The sequence below is a fragment of the Onychostoma macrolepis genome, chromosome 16 (genome assembly GCF_012432095.1).
Source record: "Onychostoma macrolepis isolate SWU-2019 chromosome 16, ASM1243209v1, whole genome shotgun sequence".
In the NCBI taxonomy this organism is placed as follows: domain Eukaryota; kingdom Metazoa; phylum Chordata; class Actinopteri; order Cypriniformes; family Cyprinidae; genus Onychostoma; species Onychostoma macrolepis.
In genome coordinates this window covers 19266763-19284562 of record NC_081170.1, presented here as the reverse complement: position 1 = coordinate 19284562, position 17800 = coordinate 19266763, and the positions used below count along the sequence as shown (strand labels likewise).

Here is a 17800-nt window from a genome sequence, read left to right as displayed (position 1 = left end):
ATTTTCCAAGTAATATTTTAGGCATTTATAATATTAATTTCACAGCACTGGGTCTTTATAAAATAATTTTTATAGGTACCTTTTACATTTTAGGATGGGAGTCTCTTACACAAGGATGATCATATTTGGACATCTATGAAAACTCATCACAAGAAAAATATGGCTATAGTTAAATATTATGAACCTGTATATGTACTTCTTTTTTTTTTTTTAAATCACTTAAGGGTTTTGCTTCACTATCATATTTTACTCATGTAAATTACTGGTTATAATAAAAAGTGCTTTTCTAATAAGTGATGTATATTAAAATATTTTTATATTTTCCTCAACATTCTTTGCTGTTTATAGTCTTATTCAGTAGATTTATATTGATTACCTTGAAGAAGGTCTTGTGCTATAGATTAGACGATAAATGACAGAAAGCATGACTCACAGAGAAGAGGTTTTATTGCAGCATATAAACTATGACACAGCAAGGTCTTTATATGTCAGATGAAATTACCAACATTTCACAACAATTACATAATCCTTCTGACACTTGATAAACATTTCTCAGCACCTTGAAAGCGTTACAAATCACCCTGCACCTTCCTTTTTTCAAAACATTAGGAGGTTTATGTAGGTATTTTAAGGCAGAACGTAAAGAACGGAGGTTTCATGATTCATAACCACATGCCATATGGTTAATATTCAGTGTGCAGCCTGACACTTATAGAGCGCAACTGTCAGGATCCGGAAGTAAAAATCCCATTCAGTTTCTCCATAGGGGAATTGATTTTTAACAGTAACTTATAAATCATTAAAGACAGACCTACTGTGAGCTACAAGATTGGTAATCGATGGTATATGCTTTTGCTGAAGCCATCAGTCCGCATTATTTCTACTTAATTTTTAAAAGCTCAATTCCAAACTACATTACGATTCTGCAGAAAAATCTCCATTAGTTGGAGAATTGAATATATTTGGAAATATATCACATAAAATATATGTTTAGTGAACCTTTTCAAATACTATGTTTCTTTAAATCAAAGTTCGTAATGTTATGATTCACCTACAGTAGTAGATAGTTAGCTTGATTCATGGCTTATTACTCCTTAAAGACTTCTCTATGGGAAAAATAACTAGGAAAAATATTTCCGGAATCAAGGCCGCTAAAAAAGTGGACAGGCACTAATTCACTATTTGTGGTGTAATATGCAAATAAGGTCTCAAACACAGGCATTTACACACGTGTAAGTCTATTCACCGACCACTTCAGATTTCAGCAAGTCAGGCGTTTGCAATTCAGATGATTCCCCTGAGCTCCCTCCAAAAGCTTCCTGGACATTCAACAGTGTATTGTCCACTACTCTGCATATGATGGATGCTACAGTGTTAAGCATGTGGCCCACCCCCTTTCCACTTCTCCAGGTAAGTTTTCCAACCCCACTTCCCACTGTTGACACCTGGTGGCCCATTTCTGAGGATACGACACATAGGTAATCTACCATCTGATCCAAGACTGACCCGAGAATCATCCTGATGATCCTAAAACCATTCCCCACTGTTCCTGTCATGATTCCCAAGGAATCCGACGCCAGAGTGCCTGTCCCTATGAATCCTTCCTGGAAAGCCACAAACAGGCTTTCGGCTAACGGACTGAGGCAGGCGTAAGTCGTGCACACGCTTGTTTCTCCTGTCTGGTACAAGGTGTTCAAGATGCATGAAATGCCAGAATACACTCCTGAGACCAAGTTGTTGACCAAAGTGCAGCTGTCACCAGGCACCGAGGCCAGAACAGCCAGATCTTCCTGAAGAATGTAGGTTAGCTGGAAGGGAAGGTTAGTGACTCTGTTTACGATCGGAGAGAAAGGGGCATAAAGGAGATAGATGGTGGAAGACAAAACTTTGAGGAGGACAGACTCTGAGCTCTCTGTCTCATTGGTGCTCTCTTGAATCTCCATGTCTGAGCTCAAAGATGTGTAGCTTCGGGCTTCACCATTAACGTGCTCCGAAGTCACTTTCTCTGTTCCTGATTCTGATGTTTCTGCTTCCTGAGAGTTGTGTTCGCCAATGTGCTCTTCTTCACTTTGCACATCAGAGTTGGGTGTTTCGATGCCATTCGGTCGCTTTTTCAAGAGTGATGCAAGTTCCTCTTCGCTCTGATGTCCTACTTCACCACAACCTCCTGAAAACAGGCCTGTGACTCCTATTAGCTCCTCCAAAGCCTTAATGCTGAGAACCTTCACGTCCCCCTCCTTCACTAGCCCAACACTGAAACTACCATCTCCATCTGATGCAGCACAACACACTGCTGACCACAACAGTTTCCCCCTGCACTCATTTAAACCACCTAAACCAATCTGCACGTAAATGTCTCCGCTTGTCTTTGAACACCTTGGTATGATGGAGCTCCGTACAAACTCTGCTGTCAAAGCATCCCATTTAAAGAGAGGGTAGTTGTGATGGGGTGATGGGGTCTCATTGGTGGTTCCTCTGTACAGAGCTGGGATGGCCACAGGGGAATCGTCATTGATCTCTTCGTTGGCATCCTGCTGATGGGTTAAAAAAAAGATAGGTACACTTAATTATTTGTTTTTTAATTGCAAATGTATACATTAAAATGCATTTCTCCACGAAAAAAATATTGTATTTTTTGTTCCGCAGATAAAAAGATGTACAGTTTTGGAATAACATGAGGGTGTGCAAATAATGACAGAATGTTCTCTTTACACAAAGAATTTGAAATTGCCCGTTTTGTGGCTGACAGAGAGGAATGAGATGTTTGTTTTGAGGTGTGACTGAAAGAAACAACCTGTTCTGAGTCAGTTTCATGAACAGCCTTGTTAATTAAATGCAGTCATATAGTTGTAATGAGTTAGTTTGCATTCTAGATAACATCAATCTATCAGTCTATTTGTTGCACTTGTCTGTAAGACTGACCATAATAAAGAAATTAAAAATCTTAAAAATGTACTCAATATATTGATGCTAGATTCTGGGGAGCTGCACCACATGGCATTTTACAATTAACCTTGTCTTGTCATAAAAAGGTCCAATTATCTGATATTTTAGGAGACTTTTTGGCTTTGACACACTCTCTGTGATGTTATTTCCTGTTTGTTTTCAGCATGTTGGTTGCACATGACTGATTTTGCAGACATGTTTTCCAATTTGTATTAAGAAATGAAGCAATTTTGTTAAAATCTTAAAAAATTGTTTTATTCTATGTAAATATGTATATATTTAGATATAAAAAATACACACTGGAATACAACACTTGCAAGAGCAGCATGTTTTAAATCTGTATATTAAAAAAGTAAACCAAACAAATTAATAATAATGATTATGTTCTTTAAAAACACTAAATTAGTGCCAGTGTGCAAACTGCATTTTTATTTTTTGAATAAATTAATAGAAATGACAAAAATACGAATCATGTTGTTTATCCTACAAAAAATGATCCATGAAATGGTACGATTTTTCTCTTCCGCTTGACTTGACAGCCTTGTACATTTGCATGTCAGCAGAAACTGTAATGAATGTCGTTTAGCAAGACCACCTCTGTGGTCAAAATTTCAGACATCTATAACCTGTACTTAAACTCATTTAGTACTATAGCTCTACCCGTTAGATAATAACAACCAACACTTTATCACAACAATGCATTTTTTAGCAAATCTATATATGCTCAAATCTTCCTCTGAAGTCAACACAAGCTCCAAGACAGTGACTAAGAGAGAGAAAAACAGTGTCTCACCGTGCTCTGCTCTCCTCTGCCCCATCCATTATTCAAGCCGAGGTGAAGGGCTGTATAGATGGTGGTTTGGCAGTTGGCATTATAGAGCGATGCAAAAGGCCGTCCGGTCAGATGTCTGTAACACCTCTGCTCCAAACCCAGTTCAGACAGTGAGTGTGGAGGTGTGCTTCTGAAAAAACACTCTTGACACTGGAGGAACCCTGGATCAAGATCCGTGTGTGTACTTGCCCGGACTACACCACCGTTAAACAGCACTGCAGAGATGAACACAGCGAGTCTGGGCAGAGCAAACAGCATGGCCGAACCCCTCAGTACAACGAAGCAGAGTCTGCAGCTAACAGTGCTGAACTAGCAGCTACACAAAACAAGCTCCTGCTACACTCTCTCTCTCTCTCTCTTCAGCTATGCAGAATGAGCCTGGGCACAATCTCACCTTCTTCATCCCTCCCCCTTTCACTCTCTCGCTCTCATCCATCCCTCCCTTTCTAAATCACACTTTCTGACTACACCTAGTCTTTAGTATTGCTATAATGCACACAAACCAGTACACACACCTCTCACACGCCTTAACGATTACCTGTGTGCCAGCATTCCCCAGCATCAACACTACAGCATGCCATTTTTGCAGCTAAAGTCATTTTTATGGCCAAAAGAACATTTTGGCATCATCTACATGAAAAATGTCCAGTCATAAACTTGGAATTCCACAAATCAGAGGTGGTGCATGAAAACAGGTGCTGGTGTATTGACTCAAACTCTACTCAACAAAGTACAGACAGAAACACAAGGGAACATTTTAAATATTTAATTAAAAAAAATAACAGAGGACATTAAAAATACATTAAATGAGAATGATTTTGAAAAATGTTTTGCTTGCAGTTTCTTTTGGCATCTGTGTGAAGAAAGAAATTTGAATTGCATTAATTTTATATATTTTATTAGAGACATAAATAATCATGGTGATAAACTGTTAGAGGTACTGTCGTGTCTAGTTCATGTTCAGCTGGTGTGTGTGTGTTGTGTGTTGTGTGTGTGTGTGTGTGTGTTTTATAATCCCACAGCAACTTGCCTGGACTAGTGTTGATGTGCTCCTGGGTAAAATGGGTGTGGCTCTCTCAATCTCAGGGTGTTTTTCTCTCTTTGTTCTGCTCACTGACTCTTTTCCCCCCTTCTTATTGTCTAAATGCTGTCGCGCAACTATACATTTATGGCACACTTACAGGTAATACATCGCAGCTCAGCAGTCTTTAAAGAATAAGCCTATCCAGTATCTACAATGAGTCAGGAGTTTTTTGTAACCCAATCTGTTATACAACTAAACGCCAACATAACACAGATCTAATTTTCTTAATGACGAATCACAAAATCCTTTTTACTTGGTCAATCTCCAATTTCCCACACAGGATAAATGGAGTACCTACCTATCTGAAAGAGTCTGAATAATCTAATAATATGTTTATGTAAGGTGTGCACAACAGGTTCACAAAACAGGGCTCAACAATAACAAATATTTTTGGTTGTCAGGCCAACACTTTCACCAGCCCCACCAAGAAAAAAATGACCAATTATTATACTTAGCAATGTATTTTTATATTTGCTAGAAAGAAAATTGTATTTTTATTAAATGGTAAGTTTTCTTTTACATTTTTTTCAGCTATTATTTTCTTTTCAAAAGGAAACTAATATTATAACTCCATAAATGCATACTCACTTTTGCTAGAAAGGAATAAAGCAAAACATCTGTAGTTTTCAAGTCATTCTTACCAAAACGGAAAAAAAAAAGAAGTCATTTTTGCCATTTAACAAAGCCACATATACACTACATTTACATTTATGCATTTAGCAGACGCTTTTATCCAAAGCGACTTACAGTGCATTCAGTTATACATTTTGTTTTATCAGTATGTGTGTTCCCTGGGAATTGAACCCACAACCTTTTGCGCTGCTAACGCAATGCTCTACCACTGAGCCTCAGGAACACTACTGTTCAAAAGTTTAGGGTAAGACAGTTTTATTTAAAAAAAATAATAATAATAAAAAAATAATAATACTTTTATTGAGGAAGTATGTATTTTACATAGTTACAAAATATTTCTATTTCAAATAAATTTTCTTTTGAACTTGTCTATTAAAATCCTGAAAAAAAATAACCATAGTTTCCACAAAAATATCAACCAGCACAATTGTTTTCAACACTGGCAATAATAAATAAATGTTTCTTGAGCACCAAAAGATTTTTGAAGGATCATGTGACACTTAAGACTGGAGTAATGGCTGCTGAAAATTCAGCTTTGCATCACAGAAATCAATTACATTTAATATTATACTAAAATAAAAAAGTTATTTTAATATTTAACAGAATTTCTGTTGATAAAATAAATGCACGTTTGGTGAGCGCAAGATAATTTTTTCAAAAACTTTTGAATAATAGTGTATGTTAGCCAGCTAGATAACAATATCTTGCCAATCTTATTGTTGAGCCCTGGAAAAGCATCTTGTGTGTATTTTGAATGAAATAAAAAGCTCACAGAGGCCTGTATTTGTCTATTACCTTCACTCATTGGGTATGTCAATAACCAGCTCTGCCTCATCACCCTCTCCTCTCTCCTCCTCTCCACGGTCACTCTCTCCTTCACTCTCTCCCTCCTCCTCAGCTGCATCCTCACTCAGCATCTGCTGTGGTACCCAGCTGAACGGCCCACTCGCACCCCCAGCTGCACCACTGCCTGCAGGGTAACTGGATGTGAGTGGGCCAACCACCTGAATAAGAGGGACAAGCAGAGAAATGTTTGTTTTGACCGCATTTCAGAAACACAAATAACTAAAATGTATGAAGAGAAGTTACTGTAACTGTAAAATTATTACAAGACATGACAAACAGTGTAGTAATAAAGGCCACATGAATCTAGGCCATTGTGTTTCCAGGGTCAGCCTCTCTGTCCCTCTCTCACCTTCCCTGAACCGTCTTTCCTGTGTTTGGCCAGTTTTGTTTTTCTCTCTTTCTTCACTCGCTCAGCAGAGGGAGCCAAATACTCAGGAGGGAAGGGTAACTGCTCACCCAGAATCACACACACACACACAACACAAGGCCACCAAAGAGTAACAGTTATTCCCACAAACACACACACACACACCCAGAATGATGTGTGTGAAGTCCATATAAACCAGGTGAGGTGATACAAAGACAAAAAGAGAGAAAATGAATAAAATGACAAATTAACAGGTGACAAAAACAATATGAGTAACTGAAAAATATGAGTGCAGTATGAGACTATGAAGCGCACATGGAGGTGTGATGTACTCACAGTGTTGAGATACTGTGCCGGAGCAGATGACTGGAGAGGAACTGCACCAGAGCGGGACAGGAGTGAGAGATGAGGAGATGAGGACGACGGGACGGGAGGAACTCCAGGACTCCTCCTTCTAAAAAACAAATAAATAGATTTATTGAAGACACAGAGCCATAAAATTTAAAATACAAGGCACATGTTTTCTTGGAAAAAAGCAAAACAGAAAAGTTGCCACACCTGTCTCAAATGTAATTGAATTTAGCCACAAGCAACATTTCAAACTAATTTGTTATTTTAGTTGAGTACGTATCTTTTTTTATTAAATGAATTAACATTTTGCATTCAAAATTTATTCAAAGCTATTCAGAATTGCATTATCTGTCACTGCCTATGAGTTACTATGTTCTATGAAATCTTGTGGATATACAAGTTTTTGCTTTCACAAATCTTTTCCAACCAGATGGTTATTTCTTTTAAGGAGCATATAACTGGAAAATTGTACATTTTTAAGCTCAATGGGTGATTGAGAGGTAAATAGGCAGAGTACTACAGATTAGCATTTGCACTACAAAAACAATGCAATCTTATGTAATTCTGACTATGGCAAAATTCAAAAGACACACATGCATTAGAATGTTTATTCAACAACCCATTAAAAGTCTCTGCACTAGGTCGGTAAGATTTATTTTTAATGTTTTTTTAAAATAAAGACATCTCTTATGCTCACCCAGGCTGCATTTATTTGATTAAAAACAACGTAATTACAGAAGTATTGTAAAATATTATTACAATTTCAAATAAATGTTTTCCATTTAAATGTATTTTAAAATGCAGTGTATTCCTGTGATGGCAAAGCTGAATTTTCAGCATCATTACTCCAGTCTTCAGTGTCACATGATCCAGAAATCATTCTAATATGCTGATTTTGTGCTCAAGAAAATCTGTCAAATCCACAAAAAAAATCCACTTGTTGCAAACTCACTTCTTCCCTGCTTCCCTGTCTCTCTCTCTGGCTCCTTCTCCATCACTGTCTGAGGAAACTGTTGCATCAGAGTCTGAAAACAAAAACACTCTTAGCACACAAAATCCCTTGAATATTCCTTGAGGTTTGCAGACGATTATTTTCTTTAGAGACCTACCGGAAGACTCTTCATCCACCCTTTCATACTGCAACAGTCTGTCCAACAGAAAACTGACACAAACAAAAGTGTTTAATTACGTGCATGAGGGTCAAACAGGAGGAAAGCATTTGATAACTTTGATAACAAGACTACAGGTTTTACCTTTTGTCTCTAGAAACTTTTAACAGTTTCCTCTGAGCTCTTCTCAGCTCCTCCTGAAAACACTCTTGCTCCTGAACAGAAAATGAAGCCAGAGGGTTAACAACAGTCTGAAATGATAAATTTAAAAAAAAATTACATTGAAAAACAGATACTCACATATACCAGAAACTTTAATTTGCGTTTTAGATTTTTGTATTTTCTCTTGTAATCCACCTCTACTTCAGCTTGCCCGTTCATTTCTATTACTTAAACGAATATTTACGGTCGCTTTAAAACGGTTTTGCTAGTTTATATGGGTTCGAGATCGAAACTCTACTGTTGTCCTCCAAATGTTAATGTCTATGTTTGTCCAGAAAGATCTAAGACACTCAAACAGATTTAAGAAAGTACTGCTGCTCTGCTAGCCATGCTAAAGTTACATATTCAGCAAGCTAAAGAATTAACAAATTATGTATTTGTCGAGTATAGCAAACAAGTCAGAATCCACAAATTAGAGAATGACAATGTAATAATCTATATTATGTCAAACAAAACTACAGGACATTTAACGATGACAATAAACACATAATCTCACGCATGTCATGTACAGCGCCGAACCGCGATGTGCTCTTTGTTTACTTCCGCTTTCTACGTAATACGCACAGGAAATGGATTCTGGAGTCATTAGTCAATCTTCAACTAGAAACGAATCCTTGAGTTAGAAAAGTATCCTTTAGCTATTAAGTTTTTTTCTCGATCATCCATTGTTAGAGCACATCCCAACAGTATAAAAATAACAACAAAATATAAAATTAAGTTCAATTTACATTAACAATAAATGCATTAAAATGAATTAATATACACGTAATGAATTCAATTCAAATTCAAATTAAACTAAAAGGTAATTATTTCGCTGCTAAATCAGGGGTCGGTGTCCACTAGGGGGCCTCAATGACCTTCACATCACATTTCTTTTTTATTTGTACCACCAATACTGTTGGTTAATTTATTACTTGTTTTATTACTTGTTTTGTCATCATTGCAGTAGAATTACCAGGGGAAATAAATTGGGTCCCTAGGTCTCAAAGAATAAAAAGAGAGATACAGAGACACTACCCAATATCATTAAGTTCTAAAATAGCTTGTGTGATTCTGAAGTGTCTTACACGCGTGTTGTATGTGACTGTGCTTTAAAAATGATTGCACTCTCCCTTTTACTGAGTCTGCATCTCGGCAGTCAGACACTCAGGACAGGTCCATGAATAATACATTGCCTTGGCTGAGCAGTTTTCACAGAGAGAGAGAAAGAGAGAGGTGACGTATTCCACAAAGGATTTTTTCTTGTCATACAACTCTGCCCTCGACTATTCCACAGAAATATTCGAAAAATCTTCGCCTGACAGACTGCTCTTTATGAAACATAATCTTCCTCTGTTTGCACATACAACACAGGCACATAGTCTCTCTTTCTCTGCTGTTATATTTCATTTGTGCGTATACACACACACAAACAGACAAAATCCTTGTGTCAGACCCCTTACAGAGTGAAATATAAGCCCCTCACCAGCCCTGCTATCTGTCTTGCTGCCTGTAATAGTCTGCTTCTGTTCTCTGACGTTAGCTCTTGTTGCAGACAGAAATAGAATATCTCTTCCCTCACTTCCATAAATCGCTCGTGTGGTGCAGTGAGACAGCTGTGGACCCCACAATACCTCCCTTTGCTTTTCTTCTTCTGTATTGACATGCTATTATGTAAAGTCAAAGCCATTACAGACATTATATTGCTTTTTATTTTTTAAATGTAACTGGTTTAGATCAGTCGAATGTGTTGGTCACCTCCAGCCTCAGAACCAATCAGTCTGTCGCCCTCCTTTGATATATTGCCCTTATATTGCCTTTGTCCTTCCTCCTCTCTCTCTCTCTCTCTCTCTCTGTCTGTCTGTAAGAGTGTTTATACACACCTATCAGTCAGCTTGATTTAACCCTTCTCTCTCTCACATGTGAGATACTAGAGTTCTGTCTGCTTTGTTCTGACAAGGAAAACTGGAATGCACACAAATCACATGAAGGACACAAACAACAACTTTAACAACTCTCTCCTCGGTGCACAAAAGGTAAGAATAAAATGTCACCTTCATATGTCATGGCAAGGTGAAATACTCAGAGTGAACTGTTTTTATTTCTAGACGGTTCCAAGTGGGACGAGAGTTTGTGGTGTTTGCTCTTTCTAAAGTATAAAAAGAAAATATTTTGTTTAGGACTATGCAAACTGTTCATAATATAATTAGTGTACTTACTAAGTGAGATTGTTACACTAACTGACTTTGTGCCTGTTTGTGTTTCAGGAGAAGCTTATTCAGGCAATTAAAAAGATCAAACATGAAATTGATGAATGTTATGAAGCGGAGAACGAGGCCTTTGTGGACGCACTGGAGGTCGAGGTAATGCCTGATTTACCTTGGTAATATTTATATGTGACTAAAAGAGTATAATGGACTTTTCTTCATAACATAACTTACTGGCTGACATGGAAAGATAACTCACAAAACAAAAATATGATAGGGGTGATAAGGTATGTGATCACCCCTTCCAAAAATAGTCATGGCCAAAAATATCGGCACTCTTGCTAAATATAATCAAAGGAGGCTGTGAAAATTAATCTGCATTGTTAATCCTTTTGATTTTAAAAATTCTTTCATTGGATAAGAATTTAAAATGGGGGGAAATATCATTATGAAATAAATTTTCTCTAATACACATTGGCCACAATTAACGGCACCCTTATATTCAATACTTTTTGAAACCTCCATTTGCCAGTTTAACAGCTCTAAATGTTCTCCTATAATGCCTGATGAGGTTAGAGAACACCTGACAAGAGATCAGAGACCATTCCTTCATCCAGAATCACTCCAGACCCTTTAGATTCCCAGCTCCATGTTGGTGCTTCTTCCCTTCAGTTCACCACTCATTTTCTATAGGGTTCAGGTCAGAGGACTGGAATGGCCAGCAGAAGCTTGGTTTTGTGCTCTAGCAATTATCGTCAATTTGATTTCACAGATACCATTTAAACTAAACTGAGCTAAACAATGACATCTCTGAATTCAATAATGAAATGCCATTAACTGAAAATTGAGTGTTTAATCTTATCATTATACATTACTGACATTATACATTGCTTTGACACAATCTGTATTGTTAAAAGCGCTATATAAATAAAGGTCACCTGACTTGACTCAGTGACCCATTTTTGAGGTTTGTGTTTGGATTATTGTACGGTTGGAAGATCCAAACACGGCCCATTATAAGATTTCTAACAGAGTCAGTCACTTATTGATTTTTTTATCTGTTGGTATTTGATAGAATCCATGATGCCATGCGTCTAAACAAGATGTCCAGGACCTCCAGCAGAAATATAGGCCCACAACATCAAACATACAGCAGTATATTTCATTGCACACAAAGGGTGCTTTTTTTATCCCTGTGTTCACCAAACCCATCCTGTGTCACGATCCTCTCTGGATCCAGGGAAACGAGGGATAGAACCAAAACTTAGATTTTATTTAAACTCAGGAACACAGGAGACATGGAACATCCAAAAAGACAATTAACAGCTGACAAGACGACAGGGAAACACAGGGCTTATAAACGGAACAAAATCAAACGAGGAGAACTGTAACAGGTGGGGAACAAATCAAACACCGCTGGAGACTAAAGAACTCATAATGACAGGAACAGGAACAAACCAAACATGGGCACGAGAAGAGGGGAAACACAAGACACGGGAAGACAGGACTGACATCCTGTGTTTGCTGCTAAAAAGCCCATTTTTAGTTTCATGATCTGACCATAGAAGCCAGTCCTGTTTGAAGTTCCAGTCGTGTCTGATAACTGAATATGCTGGAGTTTGTTTTTGGATGAGCTAGGAGAATTTTTCTTGAAACCCTCCCAAACAACATGTGGTGATGTAGGTGCTGTTTGACAGTTTTCTGACGCCGAGACTCAACTATTTTCTGCAATTCTCCAGCTGTGGTCCTTGGAGTGTCTGTAGCCACTCTAAACTCTCCTTCTCACTGTGCATTGGGACGATATAGACACACGTCCTCTTCCAGGCAGTTTCGTAACATTTTATGTTGATTGGAAATTCTTAATTATTGCCCTGATGGTGGAAATGGGAATTTTCACTGCTCTAGGTCTTTTCTTAAAGCCACTTCACTAATTTGTGAAGCTCAATTATCTGCACATCAGAAATATATTCTTTGGTTTTTCTCATTGTGATGGATGATTAAGGGAATTTGGGCTTTGTTTTCCCTCCTGTTTATATTTCTGTGAAACAGGAAGCCATGGCTGGATAGTTTCATGTTCATAATAACCCTGGAGTGCTCAAAATTGTGAATATGAATGGGAATATACTTCTAGGGGTACCAATAATTGTGTCCAACATGTATTTGAGAAAAACATTTATTTCATAATGATATTTCCCCCCATTTTACATTCTCATTATCCAATGAAAGGTTAGATTTTTGTGATTTTTTTTTTTTAAATAAAAGGTCAAAAGGATTAACAATGCAGATCAATTTTGACAGCCTTCTTTGATCATATTTACCAAGGGTGCCGGTATTTTTGGCCATGACTGTATATAGGTTTTTTTTTCTTTTTTGGTAAATTCTAAACTTTTTTCTTCAGACCCCCAGCACCATTTTACAGCTTTTTATATGGCCTGTTCAGAAACAGTTGACATTAATATTTAAACAACTCTTGGTGTATATCATCCTCTAATTTGGCATTTGGCATGGGTTCTACAAAACATACAGATCTACAGTATTTAAAACTCCTAATGAACAATTTCTGGTATTAAATTTGAGTAATAACTTCATTAGTAAGCTAATCTCAGCCTACTCATTTTTCCAGAGTTATTAGTCTTTTATGTTATTAGTCTCTCATCCTTCGTGTTTCCCATTAAGTCATTAATGTCTCCTTTTTCCGTTCTTTCACAGAACAGATTTGAAGTGATAGAGCGTGAAATCCGAGCAGAGTTCCAAAACCTCCATCGTTTCCTGGATGAGGAGGAAGAGACGGATCTGGAACGGCTGAGGAAGGAAAGGGACAGACGAGTGAAGGTCTTAAAAGAGAGAGAGAAAAAGATTGGCATGCAGAGTAGAGATCTAGAGAAAGCCATAGAGACACTGAACTGCAAACTGCGGGAAGATGACAGCCCCAAACTTTTGAAGGTGGATTTCCATTTTAAATTGTATAAACTAACAGACTAAGCAGTAAAATCTTAAGTAGTGTTGTGACCAGCACTGGGAGATAAATAATACCTTATCCTCTATGGATTGTCTAATTAAAAGGTTTTATTTTATTTTATTATTGTGCATTTAATTGTTATGAAATCATCTACTCTGACCACATCAAATATGTACTGTAAAATACTAACAGGGTTAGTTGCATAAGTCGTGCAGTAGACACCCACAGAACATGCTAGATGTCATTTGACACTGTTCAGATCAAGTGCGAAAAAATCACATGATTGAAAGAGTGAGGAATCTGAAGAGCTGACTGCTGCAATCAGGCAGTGAAACGTGTTTGAATCTGAACATTCTTGCTCTAAACACTCTATTTTAATTTTAATATTTTATTTTAATCTATTTAGGAAATCAAAGAGCTTCTGAAAAGGCAAGTGTCTTTTTGATTTATTCTTTCTCACTTGGTCTCTAATTCTCATATAATCTTAATCATTGTTGTTACTTTTCTCATTCTGTTCACCATCTACCTCTGTTCTCGCTCTGTTTATCTTCATTAGATGTGAGGTGAATTTTATTCGTCCTCCGCCAATGGACAGCGAAATTCTCTCTAGTCAGTTTGTGGGGCCCATTCAGTACCGGATCTGGAAACACATGAAAACATCCCTCTACCCAAGTACTAAGACTAAATTTTAAATAATATTATTTTATTACATACTAAAAAGAAATCTGAACTATTTTAATTCTCACTATAGTGGTGGTGGTTAGGTTCATGCCAGGTGCTCTAATCTTTTGAATCTTTTCATCAATGATTCATTAAGTCACTATTTCTGCAGGTAACATTGCCACCAGTTGGTGGCACAAAACAAGGAAGATTTGTGTTATGAGACATTAAATGAAGTAATTGAAACATTCGGTGCGTCCAAAATTGCATACTGAGTAGGTACAACATTTGAATTGAACTTTCTTCGCAGCTGTTAAAACATATGCTCTATTTAGGATGAATTTGGGTATTATGACTGAATTTCGGACATACTATGTCCGCCATGTTGTTACTATCACATGACCTACCATACGTATTTTGAAGTATTTTATTTCGGACGAGTTCATTCAAGTCATTCAAACTCAAATCACTGATTTATTCAGTGAAGGAATTATACGTTCAGTAGGATGAATGTATGAAATACTTCAAAATGCTCACATAACATGCTATTATGCCAGTCGTTGAAAGAAGAAAAGCAGTCCATCAAGAGACTCTAAAAGATGAAAAATATAAGTTAATTTCAGAAAGAGTACAATAATATTTCATTTTACAAATAAAACAGCACTACTATAGCCTAGTACTGTAAATCCCTGCTAAAAAACAATATAGAAACCATCACAGAAATTGTTATGGTTTTACTGGTTATATTGGAACTTGTATTGGTTTTAATGGAAACTGTAATGGACCCTGTGGGTTTCTGCTATTGGCTTGTTAAAACCATTAAATCCTATTGGAATATGTCCCAAAAACGTTGATGGTTTGTAATGTTGTAGTGGAAACCATTAGAATTTCTTTGATGGCTTCTATTGTTGTTGTTTTTTTCAGCAGGGCTGTAAGGTAAATGTGTATTGTTTGTTACATTAAAAATATTGTACTATAGATTACTGATTAATCTGATGTAAATCAATTCTGAATAACTTATTTGCATACACAGACATATCCACGTTGACTTTTGACCCTGAAACGGCGCATCCCCTCTTAACCCTCTCTGCTGAGTTAACTTCAGTGACTTTCGAGGAAGACAAGGTGCTGCCCAACGAGAATCCAGATGAAAAGAACCCGAAGCACTTCCACTTCTATTATTGCGTGATGGGTTCAGAGGCCTTCACTTATGGGCGTCATTACTGGGAGGTGGAGGTGAAAGGCAAAACCGCCTGGCGAGTGGGTGTGGCCAGAGCGGACATACCCCGTGGAGAGATGGATTCTTCCTCAACGATAAACGGACTGTGGACACTGTCCCTCAGAAATGGCTCCATCACGGCCTGCACCCACCCAAAGCCCACAAAGGTGCTCTCACACACCCTCCCCATCCGCATCGGCATCTTCCTGGACTGTGATAAAGAGGAGGTTTCTTTCTACAATGCTGTCACCATGACACCACTCTTCTCATTCTACATAGGGACTGTTCTAGTGCCGCTCTATCCATTCTACAACCCATGTGACACAGATGAAGGAAAGAACTGCGCTCCTCTTTCCATATTTCATCCATCACTCTGAGGGATTGACATGGATGTTTGGTTACCACTTCCACTGCTGACACAGTTTGAAACGCTGAATTCTGATCACCTCGAAGCTTGTATGCCTGTAAAGCTAGAGCGGTTTTGTTGTGTAGTTGTGTTTGGCTGATCTGTTTAAGTAACACTAAACAGTGGCTGTATCCCAAATCGCCCCCTATACCATCATTCACTATTCATTACTCCACTAATATACGTCACTGAATAAATGTAAGAAATTAAAGGGATAGTTCACACAAAAATAAAAATTTTGCCATCATTTACTCACTCTCGTGTCGTTCCAAACCTGTATGAATTTCTTTCTTATGTTGAACGTAAAAGAAGATATTTTGAGGAATGCTGATAATCAAACAGTTGACTTCCAAAGTATTTCTTTCCCTACTATGGAAGTCAATGGGGACCAACAACAGTTTGGTTCTTTAAAATTCTTCACAATATCTTCTTTTGTGTTCAGAAGGAAAGGAAGTTATACAGGTTTGGAACGACATGAGGGTGAGTAAATGATGACAAAATTTCCATTTTTGGGTTTATTATTCCTTTAAGTGGGCAAATTCGAACTCTGAATGAGCTCGAAGTGCCATTTTCTCTAAGGATATTCTCTAGCAGCTAGCTGTTGAGTATACATTGGTTGTCCATTTGTTATTTAGGTGCATTATGGGATTAAATGAGTACACATTACACTTTTAGACATGAATTCAAATAATGCAGCATATAAGGGTATGGGGCGATTTGAGACACAGCCAGTGAGATTTGCTCTAGTCAGTTTATGTCATCCATTCAGACTTAAAAAGCAACGTTGAGATTAGATTTTTGCAGTGCAGTTCTTTATAGAACAAATTTCTCTTACACATAAGGAATATTTCACTCAGAAATGAAAATTCTGTCATTATTTATTTGTTTCAAAACTGTATGCCATTACTGTTTGATGTCATGATGTTGATTTTGAGACTCTCGAAAACTAGTGAGCTTTGATTTTATTCATGTCTGGCATGCACCATATCTGATTTGAGAGCTGCGGAGGAGGGGAAGATGATTATCAGCGAAAATAGTGCATGACTCACATGGACAACATTTATAGTGCTTTTTTGTCCTTTTTGAAGCTTGACAGGCTGTGGTCACAGTGAACTATCGATGTGTAAAAATAAAATAAATAGCAAAAAGCAATAAAAATGTATTTAAAAAATACGTATGAGTTTGGAATGTTGGATCTTGTCTAATCTCAAAAGCTAAGCAGGGTTTGGCTCGGTTAGTACTTAGATGGGATACTGCCTGGGAATACCAGGTGCTTTATCCTCGGGTGGCATGTTGGCTCAGTGTTAACCTTCACAGCAAGAAGCTCCCTGGTTTGAGTCCCAGCTAAGTCAGGAGGCCTTTTTTGTGTGGAGATTGAATGTTCTGCCTGTGTGGCTTATTTCCGAGTGCTCTGTGATGGACTGACCATCTGTCCAGGGTGTTTCCCTGCCTTTAGCCCAAAATGCTGGGTGGGCTCCAGCATCTCCGTGACCCTACACAGGACAAACAGTTTGGAGAACGGACGGATGGAGCTTGGAATGACATTAAGGTGAATAAATAATAATAGAATTTTCATTTGGGAGCAAACTATTTCTTTTTATTTTGATATATTTGTATGCAAATAAATAAAATACACGTCATTTATCATGCAAACTGTTTGAAAGTCACCTTTGTGCATGTATTGTATCGTAATAAGTGTACTTGCACAATAAAAATAGAAAGCCGTGAAAAAAAATGGTGAACTGTTTACCATTACTTGTCTATAAATAAGCTAGACAGGTCTGTTGCATTATGCCAGCTATGTGCTGTTGGAGTGACAAAACAAAAGAGGGAGGGTCTCTCTACACCCTGCCAGCAACCGGCCAGGGAGAAGTCAAGAAAAAGCTAGAGAGACAGATGAGTGACTTTGAATGAGATTGACTACAAGGGCAGAAAGCACTATCTTTTTGCAAATGTCTCACAGCCACAGGAGAGCCATGT

The 17800-nt window shown here is 37.6% G+C and overlaps 3 protein-coding genes across 5 annotated transcripts; 1 reads left to right on the top strand and 2 right to left on the bottom strand.

Annotated features, from left to right (window-relative positions):
• Positions 1 to 437: 437 nt before the first annotated feature.
• Positions 438 to 4374, bottom strand: LOC131522596 (uncharacterized). 2 transcript variants are annotated; one of them, XM_058748205.1, is made up of 2 exons: positions 3740 to 4374; positions 438 to 2534 (listed from the first exon to the last, which is right to left on the bottom strand). In XM_058748205.1, exons 1-2 carry the CDS (start codon positions 4034 to 4036, stop codon positions 1239 to 1241), a joined length of 1593 nt encoding a protein of 530 aa, XP_058604188.1. In that variant the 5' UTR covers positions 4037 to 4374; the 3' UTR covers positions 438 to 1238. The 2 variants fall into 2 exon arrangements, with proteins under 2 accessions (XP_058604188.1, XP_058604189.1); XM_058748206.1 differs by having other exon boundaries at positions 438 to 2531.
• A 133-nt stretch (positions 4375 to 4507) lies between these two features.
• Positions 4508 to 8987, bottom strand: ino80e (INO80 complex subunit E). Of its 2 annotated transcripts, XM_058748208.1 has the most exons (8): positions 8469 to 8978; positions 8313 to 8383; positions 8169 to 8221; positions 8012 to 8084; positions 7045 to 7162; positions 6691 to 6789; positions 6291 to 6499; positions 4510 to 4631 (listed from the first exon to the last, which is right to left on the bottom strand). In XM_058748208.1, exons 1-7 carry the CDS (start codon positions 8547 to 8549, stop codon positions 6293 to 6295), a joined length of 702 nt encoding a protein of 233 aa, XP_058604191.1. In that variant the 5' UTR covers positions 8550 to 8978; the 3' UTR covers positions 4510 to 4631; positions 6291 to 6292. The 2 variants fall into 2 exon arrangements, with proteins under 2 accessions (XP_058604192.1, XP_058604191.1); XM_058748209.1 differs by lacking the exon at positions 6691 to 6789 and having other exon boundaries at positions 4508 to 4631; positions 8469 to 8987.
• Positions 8988 to 10209: 1222 nt separating this feature from the next.
• Positions 10210 to 17727, top strand: si:ch73-54f23.4 (zinc-binding protein A33). Its single transcript, XM_058746327.1, has 6 exons — positions 10210 to 10405; positions 10637 to 10732; positions 13286 to 13519; positions 13942 to 13964; positions 14092 to 14207; positions 15229 to 17727. The coding sequence occupies exons 1-6, from the start codon at positions 10340 to 10342 to the stop codon at positions 15789 to 15791; spliced, it is 1098 nt and encodes a 365-aa protein (XP_058602310.1). The 5' UTR covers positions 10210 to 10339; the 3' UTR covers positions 15792 to 17727.
• The last annotated feature ends 73 nt before the right edge of the window (positions 17728 to 17800 follow it).